Below are 15,127 nucleotides of genomic sequence, written 5' to 3'. Positions count from 1 at the left end.
TTACAATTTTATTTTATCAAGTGTACATCAAAATAAAATGGAATTTAATTTTTTTTTTCTGATTGAGATGATTTTTATTTTGACGTAATTAACTAGTTGAGTACCTAAAAATATTATATTTTATTGTTTATAGTAATTCCATGTGATATTATATCGGAATTAATGACATCATATAATGATAATATAAAAATTATGAATGACAATTAATTAATTGGCAACTGATTATTTATATTGATAGTACAAAATCATAATTAAAGAGTTACTATTTTCATATACTGAATCATAACAATCACCGATACCTATATCGGCCGTCTAGAAATCAAATCAAATAAAATCCAATATATAGAGTTGACAAATTTCATTCCGTTCAAAAACTTACTTCCTTCACGTTGGTTGCCAGCTAAATTACCAACGGACTCATTACAATTACATTCTACACACACACACACATATATATATATATATATATATATATAATTTGAGATAGTTTATTTGGTTAATAATAGAATAATCAAATCGATTTGAACCAAAAAATAAGATAAAAACCAAATGACTATGTTTTCTTTGAAATCGTAAATCCAAAACCAGAATCTTAAAAACTGAAAAAATTGATTTTTTTAAATAAGTATTTTGTCAATAAAAATCGAAACCCAGTCAATAAAAAAATCGAGGGTTTATAATTTTTTTAAATCCGAAATAATCAAACCCAGAAAATAACCAAACCGTGCATATATAATCTTTTAATTGCAATTAATTAATCAAAATGATTTCTCCATCTAATCCCTATATAAATACCCACTCCACTCTCTTCATTTCTCCCCACCCTCCACTCATTACAAACCCTCTCCTCGTATCAACTTAACATAGTTCTGTCAATTAGGGTTTTGTGTCCTCTTGAAACAATGCCACTCAAACACTACATTGCCCTCTTCCTTTCCCTCAACCTCCTCTTCTTCACCTTCTCCGCCTCGGCCGCACGTTCCAATTGCCCTCCCTCCCCTCGAAAACAATCCAAAAACCCTAACGCTCCTAACGGTCCGACCACTCCTAACGCTCCTAACGGCCCGACCACTCCCAACGCTCCGAACGTTCCTTCGGCAGGAGGGACATGCCCTAGAGACGCGTTGAAGATTGGGGTTTGTGTCGATGCGCTGAATCTGATAAACGTGACGATCGGGAGTCCACCGGTGCAGCCATGTTGCAGCCTCATCCAAGGCCTTGTCGATCTTGAAGCCGCTCTCTGCCTCTGCACCGCCCTTCGAGCCACCATCCTTGGCCTCACCATTAACCTTCCCATCAACCTTAGCCTGCTTCTCAACGTCTGCAGCCGACAGACGCCACGTGGATTCCAATGCCCTTGAAATCTATATCTACACAGTCCTATATATGTATATGTGTGTGTGTGGATGCATGCACGTTTATATACGTGAGATATTATCTTCCGTTCTACTAAGTTTGTCGTGTGCTTTTGTTCCTTTTTTGGTTCTTTTGCTCTAAGTTGGTGAGGACGATGAAGCAAATTAATATATGTCGTAATGTACGTGCTTTCATGCGACCGTATTTGTACGTTTTGATGAATAAAATATCCGTGCATGTATTTTTTATGTATTCAGAGCAAAAAGTATAATACAATTGCGGGCTGATATATACGTACGTACTCGCATCAATTAAAACACGTTCGATGAAACCTTATTAGAACAACACAATTTTGAGCCATCTAAATCAGGAACGCAATATACGTACACGACTCTTGGGAACACACACACACACACTCATCGTATCTACATGTATATATACATGTGTGTGCATGTTATATGTTCCTAATTGTAGGAAAAGAGAAGAGGGGTTCATAATATTGTCTTTAGAAGGGGTATTTTGAATTGTCCGAGATCTATGTGCTAAATGTTTAAGCACGTGTTCGGACCAATGCGAACGGTTCAATGTACCCGACACTGACACTCGAACGTGCATGCATGGGGCCATGCGGCCTTGGGTGGGTACGTAAGAATGTTATTCTGAAATTTTTTGGAAATTATTTCCTGAAACTAATTACTACATACAGAAAGAAGATTACCAAATTGGTCAAGGTTTTTGCCCCCGTGACTATGCGACCGGTTGAAGTTTTTCACATGGAAAGTGTCAATTCAATACTCAAGAACAATCGTTCCATTTATAGCATGGTTGGTACTATATGATAAAAGCATTCAATCGAATCAAATATCATATATTTCAAGAAACGACCATGCGGATCTTAACTCATTTTTTTGTCCCATTTTAAAATAAATATTGAAAAAAAAATCCAAAATTTATGTTTTAGTCCGCGGTTCGTATTCGATTATATTTTGTTATAATTTCGAAATATTTATTTCTAAAGATAAGTTTTTTTTATTAATTCTGTGTTACATTTAAATTAATTTAATTTTAGAAATAGATACATAGTTTATTTAGATAAAATCATATGGTTAGAATTCATTATTATTTGTTTTCTATAACAGATCTAAATAAGGGCAACTAATCTTTCGCACGGATTCCGAACCTGTCAAATTTGTTTTAAAAAAGGCTGAAATTTCACAAGTTGGGCCGTAATGGGCCTCAATATCTATGTTGGATATCTCAATTGATTCCGTCCAAATCTATCGCTATGTATGTATAAATAAATAAATAAAATACAAATAAAAACCCCCTTTCCACATATTTTTTAGATTTAACTCTAATTTAAATTCTATATAATGAACTCGTAACGTTTTCAGATGTTCTTTAGAGTTTATGAGTACTAAAATCAGGAGAACACTACAACAATTTCTAAAATCTCTGTCTTAAGAAAACTATTACGCACATTTTAACAATATTATGAATTTAAAAATAATTACCATTACCGATGTTTTGATGAGACATTTAATTATTTTAACTGTAATTAAAATTTTTATATATGTATATATATAATATTTCTCACCATTGGAAAAAAAGACCCAATCGCTGTCTGCCAACAGTAGAGGAACACACAAAAAGTTTTTGACAAATTTCCCCACTTCCCGAAATCTCAAAACCCTAGCTTCGATTTCAATTTCTACCTTCATACTGGATCTTGTCTCTACAAAATCTGAAGAAATGGCGACAATTCCAATGGATATCGTCAAGGACATCTTCCTCCGTCTCCCTCCGAAGACGCTCGTCCGATTCCGTGTTCTGGCGAAACCGTACTGCGATCTGATCGACAGCCCAGATTTCATTGCATCGCATCTCGACCGCACGCTTCGGACGAACCGCCACCTCATGATCCTCCTCAGAGGTGCGCTTCACCTCTACTCGGTGGACCTCGACTCACTCGATGACGTCACCGACGTCGAGCTTCCGATGAAAACCGGTGGCCCGACCGAGGTTTTCGGATCCTGCAACGGTTTGGTCGGATTGTCGAACTCCCCAACTGATTTGGCTTTGTTCAATCCTTCCACTCGGCAAATCCACCAACTACCGGTTTCTCCGGTTGGTCTTCCCGAAGGTTCCACCATTCGTGGGTATGTGTTTTACGGGTTCGGTTACGATTCTGTGAACAAAGACTACAAAGTTGTGAGGATGGTACAGTTTAAGCGAGACTCAGACGATGAACTGGGTCACAGTTTCCCCTACGAGGTCAAAGTTTACAGCCTGAAGACCAATTCATGGAAGAGAATCGAAACGGTCCCGGTTATGATTCAGTTCCTGTTCTATTTCTACTACCATCTGTTGTTTCGTCGCGGTTATGGTGTTCTTGCTGCTAACAATCTGCACTGGGTTTTGCCGCCGAGACCGGGATTGGTCGTGGGTAACAGTGTTATTGTGAGGTTTGATCTTGTCTCCGAGGAGTTTGACAAAGTTCCTCTGCCTGAGGCCATTGGTAACTATGACAGTGATATACAGATGGATATAGGTGTGTTAGATGGTTGCCTTTGTTTGATATGTTGCCGTGATCAGACTTATGCTGACGTTTGGGTGATGAAGGAATACGGGGTTAGAGTTTCTTGGACTAAGCTTTTCACGGTTCAGAAACCTAAAAGTGTTAAATCACTTGCATATATGAGACCTTTAGTGTATTCCGAGGACCGGAACAAGGTTTTACTGGAAATTAATAACACAAAGCTGATGTGGTTTGATTTGATAACTAAGAAGTTGACCACTTTGAGAATCAAGGACTGCCCTAGTTCATATAGCGCCGAACTTGTTGTGAGTAGTCTTGTCTTGGGGTGTAAAGGAGATCCCAACGAGGTTAAACGGAGGCAACAGCGACAGAAGCGAGACCACGAGGATAAGATGAGGCAGAGGAAGAAGAGGTGGGGTTGCTTGTTTTGTTCGCATTTCATTGCTTCTACGATTATAAGCGAGATTATATAGAGTAGAAGGAAAACCCAAGTGTTGTGTCCAGCCTTGATGTCCTAGAGCTTGTTTATGCTTTCGGATTATAGTTAATGCGTTCGTTCTGCTAGAGGTTGCTGTATTAACATTGTCAACTTTTTCATATCAGGGACGATTTTCTGTCCAAGGGATTCAAACTCCTGCTGTGAGCAAATGTGGGAGACAATAGCAAAAGGCAAGATGAGGTAAGTGATAAACTTTTCCATCGATGGTGTCACTGATTGGGTTGCTGCTATATCCGATTTGGGTTTTCCCCAATCTTTGGAAACGGGAATCAATATCCGAGTGGGCACAGATTGGAGGAGTTTTTCTGGGTGTTGCCGAGGCATTTATGGAGGGTGTAGGGGGTGAAGGTAGAAATAGAATCATATCATGGGAGGGACAGACATTGAGTATTTTCCGCAATCAACTAGCTTTTTATGCAATCTTGTGATCTTCCTGGAAAATGTCGAGATCCAGACTGTCCGTTAATGAGTATCGATTTTCAGGAGCTGTTTTCGCCCAAGGAGATATCACTAACAGCTAAAACAGGAGAGGTTCTTGTACTCAGAATCTCAGCTCAGTTCCACCCTCTGTCTTGTTGTTAAATAGCTGGGTGTCTTCCACTTCTATGATCTTGCTTTGTAAATTGATGAATCTTCCTTTTAAAGCTTTGACCTAGAAATTTGATATGGGAAATGTTTGTGATACAAAAAGGAGATACTTATGTTCTGAATCTGTGTAATGTAATTGTCTTAACCTTGAATTTGTGTGACATAGTCAATGCAGGATTGCATATACTTTTGATTATTATTATTTTTTGTTTTGGAATAAGATGTAGAAAATTGAGAAATCTTCTCTGGTTGACCGGACCCGGTACGGTTAAGCTTTAGCCGGTTTTGGTACGATTTCCCGGTTATGTAAAGCTCCAAATCATGGTTTTATGGAAACTTTGCTCTCCACATGTTAGTTGCATTGATTTTGCAAAACTAAACAATGAATAGTTGCATCAATAGGAAATGTTTAAAATTATGTTTGAAAATCACACACACTTTATAGATGGATCTTGGACTGACATTGAGATTAGCATATATATGAAGAATATAACAATATATATCCGAGTTTTTTTTATTCTGAATTAACTTTTTTTATTTAATTTTTTAAGGTGAAGTAACCAAACCACTGGATTCTCTATTCATGAATTAAGAAATAAATGAAAACATTGGCATTATAAAAAAAAGTAATTTTACATTTTTTTCTTAGTATATCAAATATCAAATATACACATTCTACTAAGGAATTAAATCTAAAAGAATCTCGTATAGATATAAATAATGTCTAAAAACCAATGAAATTCCTATTTCTTCAACTTTATATAACAATGACGTTTTATGGTAAGTTGAATTTAATGAATTTTGAGGCGGTTACTAATTCTATATCGTAAACATGGTGGCCCCACTTGTTTTTCTTAGAATTAATTTACAAAAATTTAAATGCATTATTTAATTATTAATTATAATTTTATATGTTATGCTTATATATAGAGGTTGATATGGCGGCTGCGATGAAACCCAGACGCAACCTCTACGATCGCCTTCCCCTTCGTCTTCTCTGTATAGCTATTCATACCCTTATACACTGCATATTCCGGTGAGTTACGTATTCATCATACAGTCTCTACTTAGGGTTTTTTTTCGTATACTGTTCACTTTCCGGCGACTGATCGAATGATCTCTCCGGCGCTGTAGCGGGCTGCGGGTGAGGGTTTTTTTGGCTTCCAATGACTCTTGCCCGTTCTTCCTCCGCCAATTCCGCTGCTTTTCACCGATCCTCCTCCGCCGTGGTCGCCGGATCCGATCTCCACAAGCGGAAGCTCGAAGATTTCGCCTCCTCTCCAGATTACTGCGATCAATTTCACGATAGGATGAAGAAGCACGAGGTAGATGACGGGTTGGCGTCCGGGTATGGGTTTCCCGCGTTTTCCGACGAGTATTTGGGGAGTAGCCGGATTTTTCCGTCGGCTTCGGCGGCGGCGGAGTGTTCTTGTTCTTGCGACTCGTCGACTAGGGTTGAACTCGGGACCGAGTCGACTCGGTTGCAATTATTTGTGAAGACGATGTCGGAAGGGAAAACAATCGTGTTGCAGGCGGACAAGCACGATACCGTCGAGCATCTCCACCGGCAGCTTGAGCTCATGACGGGTATTCCGGTGACCGAGCAGCGGTTGATTTACAGCGGGAGGCAGCTACAGTACGAGCAGTCTCTGGGTGATTATGCCATTGGGAAGGATGCCTCGCTCAATCTCGTTGGTCGGATGAGAAGTACGGAGCATCCCTTGGCTTGGCAAATGATCGACGATATGATGTCCACCGTTTGTAGGATGTGCAGAGGTGAACCACTCAGGGAGAGTACTCCGTGCATCGAGGAGAAGTTAACGGTGTTCTTCACGATGATTCCAAGGGACAACAGCGACACAGCAGCAGACTATTTGCGGATCTTCTTGGCCTCCTCAGCACCGGCTGCTCTGGTAATGCTGTATGTTTCTTCCATAGAAGTTAACAAGTTGTATGCTGAAAGCTACGTTGGCCATTTCCTTACTTGTTGCCGAAACTTGCCCAAGCCGTTTTACAATCATTGTATACCGATGGTGTTAGAGTTCTGTAAGCTGCTTAGGAAAGTTGCCCCTCATGAAAGGTTGTATATGTCTTGCCGGAAAACCTTGGGTTCAATGCTGGAGTCAGTTGAGGGTTTTAGTGGATTTAAGCATAAAAATGATGGTGGAGGGTTGTTTTATGTTCAGGAAATTTTTCCATTCATCAGCGAATTGGCTGATAAAATTTTGAAAGACTTGGTCTGCAGTATGGATTCAGTCGGGAAGTCAGAGACTTTTTCTAGTGATGTTCGTGACTTTTCGACCTTCTTGCTTCCCTTGAGGAGGGCCATCTTATACAGAGTTGGCTTCTCATTGCCTATTAATATACCTCTGCAGAAAAGGGGAAGTGGCTATTCTGCATTGGAGCTGGAGATTGGATATCTCCACTTGATATTCAAAAACTTTTTGAGTACGATGGAGAAGTGTCTGGATAAAGTAGAACACTGGTTGGGTGAAAAAAGAGCTCGAGATAGTAAAACCATGCCTGCATCATGGTCTGACTATCTGGCCGTTCTGAAAGTAATCAATTCGATATCTAACTTCTATCAAAGTGCTAAAGAACAACTATTGGACGTTCTAAAGTCTAGGAGGGCTTCAGTCTGTGCCCTTATAAGCTTTGCGAAGAGAGCTGATGATCACCAATGGATTCTTGAGTACAAGGAAGTTACGAACTTTGAAGCTAGGAGGCATTTAGTAATGACGATGTTTCCAGATGTGAAAGACGAATTTGAGGAGCTGCATGAGATGCTCATTGACCGGTCCCATTTGTTGGCAGAATCATTTGAGTACATAGGGCGTGCAGACCCTGAGTCGCTCCATGGTGGCTTGTTCATAGAATTCAAGAACGAGGAAGCTACAGGTCCTGGTGTTTTGCGAGAATGGTTCTTTGTGGTATGCCAGGCCATTTTTAATCCTGCAAATGCTCTCTTTGTTCCATCTTTTGAGGATCGTAGAAGGTTCTATCCAAATCCAGGTATTCTTGTCAATGGCTATGCTTCCATATTGTAATTTGGTTGTCTGTGAATCGGATTCAGAACTTGCCTGCATTTCCAATATATCTAATTTCTTAGTGCGTGACAACGTGTCTTTTTAAAAAATTTGGGAGATTCAGTAGTAAGATTCTCCTTGTTTTATATGTGATTGTACTATTGCGTAAATTCTATTCTGCTAGTAAGAGTAAGCTACTTCCGTTTTGTGGTTGTGCGAGGTAACCATGCATGACTTGCCTGTCTTGATTATTGATTACACACTGCATTTGTGTGCATCCCAGACATGTTTCTCATATAGAAGTTCATGGCTATGCTATGAATGAGTCTTCTCATAATCTATTTTCTCCATTTTTTTGCTTCAAGTTGGGTTTTTTGTGTGTGTATGCATGGTGTTCTGAAAGTTTAAGCACAGGATGTATCTGCGACAGTAGAAAGAAATGGTATTATATACTGAAAACATGTTGCTGCTGCTGCTGATATGGAAATGTTATATCCTTGCATTTTGAAAACTTGACTTGCTCGGTCACGTTTCTTCAGTTCTTGTTAAACTTACTGAGGCGAAATATACACAGTTGAATTGTGTAGGAGCGTGTATGTTTGCTGCAGGAGCTATTTTTATATCTCATGTGCTATCATTTTGAAACATCTACCAAGTCTTCCTAGCAACGGCCCGAATCGTTTTGGGTTTAGTTTCAAGATTACCTCAAAATATGCATTTAGCTAAGATGCACATAACACTTCTTCCTTCTCTTAAGTTTAGAACTATTTTGTATCAGAAAACAGGAAACAAATCTAAGAATATTGTATGTTCCCTCTCAGTGCAACCACATTGTGCGGTACAAGTAAGCCGACCATGTGACTGCAATTCAAGCAGAGTACTGGCTTTAAGGGTTTGTTTATGTATGCAGCATCCAGGGTGGACCCAATGCATCTTGAGTACTTTACCTTCTCTGGTCGGGTGATTGCTTTAGCTCTAATGCACAAAGTGCAAGTGGGTGTGCTTCTCGACCGTGTTTTCTTCGTACAATTGGCTGGAATGCAAGTTTCTTTGGAAGATATCAAGGACGCGGATCCTGTTTTGTACAGAGGCTGCAAGAATATACTAGGAATGGATCCTGAGGATGTTGATTCAGATATCTTGGGGTTAACTTTTGCAAGAGAAGTTGAGGAGCTGGGAAAGAGAAATGTGGTGGAGCTCTGCCCTGGCGGGAAATCCATTGCCGTGACCAGCAAGAACAGGCACCAATATGTAGAACTTCTTATACAACATCGGTTTGTCACATCTATCTCTGAGCAAGTATCGCACTTTTCTCGGGGTTTCAATGACATCCTCTCAGATCCCAAACCACTGAGATCCTTCTTCAAGGGTATAGATCTTGAAGACCTCGATTGGATGCTTAGGGGCCGAGAAAGTGCCATTAACATAGATGATTGGAAGGCGCACACAGAGTACAACGGATTCAAGGAGACTGACAACCAAATCGTATGGTTTTGGACGGTAAGTATATTCCTTGTTGGATTCTTTTGTTAAGTTGTGATCTGGGGACTTTTTTCTTGATATGACTGATCTCTGTTTGGTTCCTGAACTGACTTTACGACACATGTGACACGGTATCAGGGCGTTAGCTTGTGACCCCATGGCCTCAGCAGAAACCTATCTGCAAATATGGTTTGGATCAAGTTTAAATCTGTCAGGATTGGACTCGGTTCAATCCATTTGACCCTTTCAGCCCGGCTTTATCAGTGTGTTTGTCCCACCTGGTTAATCATTTTGTCTTAGTTTACTAGATCAAATTAACATGCGCCCCTAATCCAACCCAGTTGAGCATTTTTCTAACATAATATCTTTTGCTCAACCTATCATTGTTAGTGTTCTAGAATGTCATGAAACTTGAAACTTTCTTCTCACAATTTGTATATAATACATGTCCTCAAAAGATAAAATTGGTCAGATTATATGGGGGATCCGGGTCCATAGTGTGGTCGATTAACAGGTCAGGTTTTGGGTCTTCAGTAGTAGCTCTGTTATTCAAATGTCACATTTGGATTGAATTGCACAGAATGTATGATACAAATGATCCCTGAAGTGTTTGCTCTTTTTATATATTTATGTTAAGATTATGTTCCTGTGGGGAAAAAAGGGATCAGAATCTTTTGAAACTCATTTGGAAAAGGGGAAAATAAAATTGTATGCAGATTGTGGAGGGAATGACGGAGGATGAGAAGAGGTCACTGCTGTTCTTCTGGACATCGATCAAGTTTCTACCGGTGGAAGGCTTTGTGGGATTATCGTCGAAGCTTCACATCCACAAATTGTACGACACACAGAACCCGCTACCGCTGTCTCACACATGCTTTTACCGCATATGCCTTCCTATTTACTCATCCTTTGCCGTCATGGAGCAACGCCTCAGATTCATCACCGAAGATCATGTCAGCTCCAGCTTTGGCATCTGCTGAATATCAAAGTAACACCTCTCTCCCTCCATGTTTCCATAGAAAAGAAAAAGAAGCAACTTTATTAGTTGGTTTTTTCTGGGTTGGGAAGTAGATTCTGCTGCGCTTAGTGTACAGATACTTAGTTGGGGGTTAACATTATAGGGATCGATGCCAAAATAAACATGGATGAGAAGGAAAAGGAGAAAGGAGAAAGGTGAAACTTTTCTCGGTTTTTTCTGGTTAGTTGGCTCTTTTGTACAGTTTGGTAGGCTGAAACAAGATTGTGGTCTGTAAAAATCTTTTATGGATCAAATTTTTGTTAAGTAGACTGAAGGTTTTTTTTCTTTTCTTGTGTGTTATACAACAATCTACCAAAGAGCAAATGCAGCATACATACATATATATATATATATATATATATATATATTAAGCAAAGGGTTTGTAAATGTTTCAGTATATTGATGATGTATCGTACAGCTCATGTATATACACATGTATAGTCCATGATTTAAGGAAACAAAATAGCATATAGTCTGGAGATGATGAAAACAAATAGTAACAGGAAAATATTCTTCTATCATGCCCCGCCCCCGCAGAGACTCATAAGTGAGACCAATCTTGAATAGAGTTAGGCTTCGTAAGTGCATCTGTTAGTTGATCTTGAAATGAGGTATGAATAACACTGAGATGATCATTCCGAACAAGACCACGAACAAAATGAAAGTCTAGAGAAAGAGATACCAAGATAACCAACACATGCAATTCTAAGACCGCTGAGGCAACATATTTGTACTCCCATTTAAGATGACGACCAATGTAAACAAAATGAGCACTCGTGGAAGTGAAATCATCTTTGTTGCTGTCTCAATCCGCATCAGAAAAAACATGGAGAGACGAGGTGTTCGAAGCCCAAGAGGACTTGTTCTAACAAGGTAACGGAGAACACGCTTCATGACCTTTCAGTGTTCGGAAGACTATGCAGAATTGAGATAGTTTGTTCATCGCATATATGATGTTTGTTGGGTGGAATGCAGGTGTTGAAGACTGTTTACAACGTTGTGATATTTGGTATGATTATCCAAGGGCGTACCGACAGAGAATGTAAGAGAAGAGGTCGACGACATTGGAGTTGCTAAAGGTTTAGCGTATAACATGGTTGTTCGAGTGAGAAGATCTATGATATACCTTTTCTGAGTAAGGTAGAAGTCGGTCGAGGAGCGAGAAACTTCAACACGACAAAAGTTTTGTCATTTTATTAGACAAAGAATCGAAATGAAAAATCTAAAATGATTTTATTGAGAACTCGGCTGATGGATAACTTAATCTAATGTGTCACTCAATCAATGTGCTCTTTATGCTAGTTATGACTAAAGGAGACAAAGGAGAGAACGAATAAGAAGAGATTGACCATTCATACACACCATCTAGATGGTATGCGATTGTAAGTTGTGTCTCCTTTTTTAAATTCTCCACCTGAAAATATATGAGAAAGAATTTCACTGAGAAACATTGTTAAAAACACAAAATTGATGAATTGAAACGAGGTGTTTGCATATACCCGAAACATAGAGAACATTGGTAGGGTTAAAAGGGCGAGATGAACAGGAGATAGACATAGAATCCGTGTGAGTGACAATGCGGTCGGAACCATCTCCTAACATAACATTGTTAGCACCAGAGTATGGAGAGTGAAGCAAGAGATTGACAAGTATCAAAGGTAATGAGATGAGATGCTCCGGAGTCCAATAACCAAGTAGGCGAGATTGCAACAACAGGTAGTATTGTGTAATCGACACAAGGTTTGTCACGGTGTCGAATGAGACTAAGTTGTGTTCAGTCCTGGCGAAGGATCCGAGAGAGAGCCCGAGGAAGAGTGTAGAAGATGACAATGCTTTGCACTATGTCCTTGATTGCCTCCGAGTTGACATTTTTCTTGATAGTTATAGAATGATTTGCGATTCCGTGAGGTAGAAGCATATCGGATGCCGACCGAGAGACTTGATGCAATGGAGGATGAGAAGCTGATCCGTGGTGCCTCATCTGCGTGTTATGTGTCGTGATAGATAAGACAGACGAAAGATAATCCGAGTTAAGCAGCACCGAATCATGGTTGATTTGGTGTTCCACAAATGAGATGGATGTGTCTCTCTCGCATTCACAACATCCTTGACACAAAAAAGCAAATAAAACCGAAAGATCATCATGTAATAAAATCTATATGGAGACTATATATGTTGAGATCATGTTATGTAGCTCCTCCATGCATGGTCAGCCATTAGGAGTCTCTACGAAAGAAGAGCTAACACAAATATATATTTAGAGAGAGAGAGAGAGAGATTGATGAGGCAAGTTTAGTGGGGAGAAGTGATCGAGCAAGAAAGGGTATATATGGAGGGAGAATGGATCCACCGAGCATATAAATAAATAAATAAATAAATATACATATCCACCAATACATATATAACTCAATTGGGCTTCGACTTACCATTACACAGATCATTAAACACTATGCATTCACGAATTATAATTTGGCATACCAAATGACCCTCTTGTTTTGATTTCTCTGCTTCTGCTTCCTCGCTGTGTATAAATGCAAGGGAAAAAAAACTGTACAGAGAGGCCAAACTCTCTCCATCTGACACTAAATAAGCATAGAGGCATAAGGAGAATCTTACAGATAGAAGGGCGAAGGGCGCGAATACAAAATATCACCAGCCATCTGCCCATTGATCTACCAAAACAACAAAAAGACCCCACAATATCTGTGACTGTGAGTACAATATTCACCCTAACCATCTCCATACACAGACCAACCAAACAAATAACTCAAAACATGAGAAAGTTAAAAGGTAAAAAAAAAAGAAGGGCCTTTTCACGTGAGAGTTTTACAGCATTAGCCACAAGAAGGTTCCCTAGTCACACACCTGCAAGAGAATCCAGATGTAGAAGTCAATTACATCATTGGAACACACACACACACATACATATATATATCATAATAATGGTGTGTTGTTGTGGCAAATCATTCAGACTTACACTAGTAATGGAAGTCAGACCCATCTGATATTACGGCCGCTTGTACATATGACGCCTCAGCATCTCATTTATCCCCACTGCTGAAATGCTTTCGCACCCGAGGAGATCCCTCAGCTTTTCATCGCAATGGATTGCCATCGGATTCAACGGATCCTGAAAACAGTGGAACAAAAAAAAAAATTAAATATTAAGGATAAAAATCTATCCTTAATCGCCAGATACTCCTTTAAAAGGCTTAGATAATTAGTGTTCTAATTTTTCTTATTAATGGCTCATTAGATAGAAGATAGGTCATCAACCGTGAACATGCTTAAATTTAACATCTACTCCTCTCAAAGATTTGTCTTATTGGAGGAAGCCAACAAATATTTGCTTCCTGTACAACCAAACTTGATTTCCTTGTCAGGCAGGTTCTTGCCTACACAACAAAGCCATGACAATAGAGGCATGGAACCATAGATGAGAGTGCTCACCTCCAAATGATTGAGTTTTACATATTCCCAAACACGCTGCGTAACTTCTGTTCCCTCCATCTCTGTCTCACCTGTCCCAAAGAACTTAGCAAGAGGCTCAGACAGTACAATAGTTGAACTGACTGGCTCTGTGTCTGTGGTTTCAGTCTTACACTCAGCATCCGCTTTCACCCGTTTCGCTTGAACAGATTCCTCTGCCAAAGAGATTGGATGGTCAGTAAAAGTTCCAACCAAAGCCAAAAGCAGTTGACCAAGAGTTTTATTTCACCATAACAGAGGAAAACTTTTTACTTGTTGGGTCAAGCGGGAGAATATGTTTTGCGAGCAGCTTATTCATTTTGAACATGTCAGTGCAATCCGTCTCAAAAACCACTCGCAGGGCATCGTCGCAGATGATCTTCCGCTTGTTATTTGGATCTTGGAGGTTGTTCTTCCTTATGTAAGCCCATAACTGCTTCACAATCTGAGATCAAAAGCTGTAAACATCAATTTTCTCAGAATCTACTCTGTCACACACCAGATGGACGATTTTGGGGATAGGGTAATGACCTCAGTTCTTGGAAGAGCAGGTCCCCCAACTACGACCTGAAGCTCAGGAGAGACCCCACAGACTTTGTTAAGACCGCCAGGACCACCCTTTCTCTTGGATCCAGCTGGAGCACTGTAATGAAGAACATTGTGAAAACAAACCAAGGTCATGGATTTGCATTTGATGCAGCAAACTTCCATTAACTAACACACGCTTGGAGAAAATTCCAAACAATTTGGGCGAAAGAACAGATAATTTGCAAAAAGGAGAAAGTTTTTCAAAGGGAACTGAACTAAGAAATTGCCACGGAACTCGAACTGTGAACAACGATGTGTTCAAAAGATTGTGAAAATTGTTAGTCCAAAAACTCAGTAAATGAGCAGAAGCTAACCCAGGTAGAGCGATATTCTTATGGTAAATCCCATTTTCTTGAAAGCAAGAAACCCAAAATTTAGACAAGCTAAAACCCTAATTCTGCAATCTGGAGGACGTGGAGCTAAAATTAAGAACACTGGACCCCAAGAATTGACGAAATTGAACCCTAGAAAAAAAGCCTACGTACCTTTCTTTCCGGGCCGGAGCCTGATCAACAGAGACAGCAGCGTTCACGCCTTGAGTAGCCAGCATCGGCGGGGGGCGC

The 15,127-nt window shown here is 39.8% G+C and overlaps 4 protein-coding genes across 6 annotated transcripts in view; 3 read left to right on the top strand and 1 right to left on the bottom strand.

Moving 5' to 3' along the window:
- Window positions 1-819: 819 nt before the first annotated feature.
- On the top strand, window positions 820-1,604 carry LOC104806334 (14 kDa proline-rich protein DC2.15-like). Its single transcript, XM_010531179.1, has one exon. It carries the CDS (start codon window positions 903-905, stop codon window positions 1,359-1,361), a length of 459 nt encoding a protein of 152 aa, XP_010529481.1. The 5' UTR covers window positions 820-902; the 3' UTR covers window positions 1,362-1,604.
- Window positions 1,605-2,980: 1,376 nt separating this feature from the next.
- On the top strand, window positions 2,981-5,181 carry LOC104806333 (F-box protein CPR30-like). 2 transcript variants are annotated; one of them, XM_010531178.2, is made up of 3 exons: window positions 3,015-4,307; window positions 4,499-4,574; window positions 4,878-5,181. In XM_010531178.2, exons 1-2 carry the CDS (start codon window positions 3,109-3,111, stop codon window positions 4,536-4,538), a joined length of 1,239 nt encoding a protein of 412 aa, XP_010529480.1. In that variant the 5' UTR covers window positions 3,015-3,108; the 3' UTR covers window positions 4,539-4,574; window positions 4,878-5,181. The 2 variants fall into 2 exon arrangements, with proteins under 2 accessions (XP_010529479.1, XP_010529480.1); XM_010531177.1 differs by having other exon boundaries at window positions 2,981-4,307; window positions 4,499-5,181.
- Window positions 5,182-5,932: 751 nt separating this feature from the next.
- LOC104806332 (E3 ubiquitin-protein ligase UPL5-like) lies at window positions 5,933-10,847 on the top strand. 2 transcript variants are annotated; one of them, XM_010531174.1, is made up of 4 exons: window positions 5,933-6,018; window positions 6,117-7,994; window positions 8,919-9,508; window positions 10,207-10,847. In XM_010531174.1, exons 2-4 carry the CDS (start codon window positions 6,149-6,151, stop codon window positions 10,468-10,470), a joined length of 2,700 nt encoding a protein of 899 aa, XP_010529476.1. In that variant the 5' UTR covers window positions 5,933-6,018; window positions 6,117-6,148; the 3' UTR covers window positions 10,471-10,847. The 2 variants fall into 2 exon arrangements, with proteins under 2 accessions (XP_010529476.1, XP_010529477.1); XM_010531175.1 differs by having other exon boundaries at window positions 5,946-7,994; window positions 10,207-10,478; window positions 10,612-10,847.
- Window positions 10,848-13,049: 2,202 nt separating this feature from the next.
- The window catches only part of LOC104806331, a 3,110-nt gene continuing 1,032 nt past the window's right edge, over window positions 13,050-15,127 (bottom strand). Inside the window, exons 2-7 of the mRNA XM_010531172.2 lie at window positions 15,050-15,120; window positions 14,508-14,619; window positions 14,250-14,421; window positions 13,959-14,152; window positions 13,486-13,638; window positions 13,050-13,373 (exon numbers count right to left, since the gene is read on the bottom strand). Coding sequence (XP_010529474.1) covers window positions 13,516-13,638; window positions 13,959-14,152; window positions 14,250-14,421; window positions 14,508-14,619; window positions 15,050-15,120 — 672 coding nt within the window. The 3' untranslated portion in view covers window positions 13,050-13,373; window positions 13,486-13,515. The remainder of the gene's footprint in view (window positions 13,374-13,485; window positions 13,639-13,958; window positions 14,153-14,249; window positions 14,422-14,507; window positions 14,620-15,049; window positions 15,121-15,127) is intronic.

The sequence above is a fragment of the Tarenaya hassleriana genome, unplaced genomic scaffold, assembly GCF_000463585.1.
Source record: "Tarenaya hassleriana unplaced genomic scaffold, ASM46358v1 Cleome12, whole genome shotgun sequence".
NCBI classification, from domain to species: Eukaryota; Viridiplantae; Streptophyta; class Magnoliopsida; order Brassicales; family Cleomaceae; genus Tarenaya; species Tarenaya hassleriana.
Note: the sequence above shows the minus strand (reverse complement) of the source record. Positions and strands in the feature narration are given on the sequence as shown.

Coding starts and splice junctions, on each gene's coding strand:
- LOC104806334 (XM_010531179.1), top strand. CDS start 903: ATGCCACTCAAACACTACATTGCCCTCTTCCTTTCCCTCAACCTCCTC.
- LOC104806333 (XM_010531177.1), top strand. CDS start 3,109: ATGGCGACAATTCCAATGGATATCGTCAAGGACATCTTCCTCCGTCTC. Junction 4,308..4,498: donor ATGAGGCAGAGGAAGAAGAG/GTGGGGTTGCTT, acceptor TTTTCATATCAG/GGACGATTTTCTGTCCAAGG.
- LOC104806332 (XM_010531174.1), top strand. CDS start 6,149: ATGACTCTTGCCCGTTCTTCCTCCGCCAATTCCGCTGCTTTTCACCGA. Junction 7,995..8,918: donor AAGGTTCTATCCAAATCCAG/GTATTCTTGTCA, acceptor TTATGTATGCAG/CATCCAGGGTGGACCCAATG. Junction 9,509..10,206: donor AAATCGTATGGTTTTGGACG/GTAAGTATATTC, acceptor AATTGTATGCAG/ATTGTGGAGGGAATGACGGA.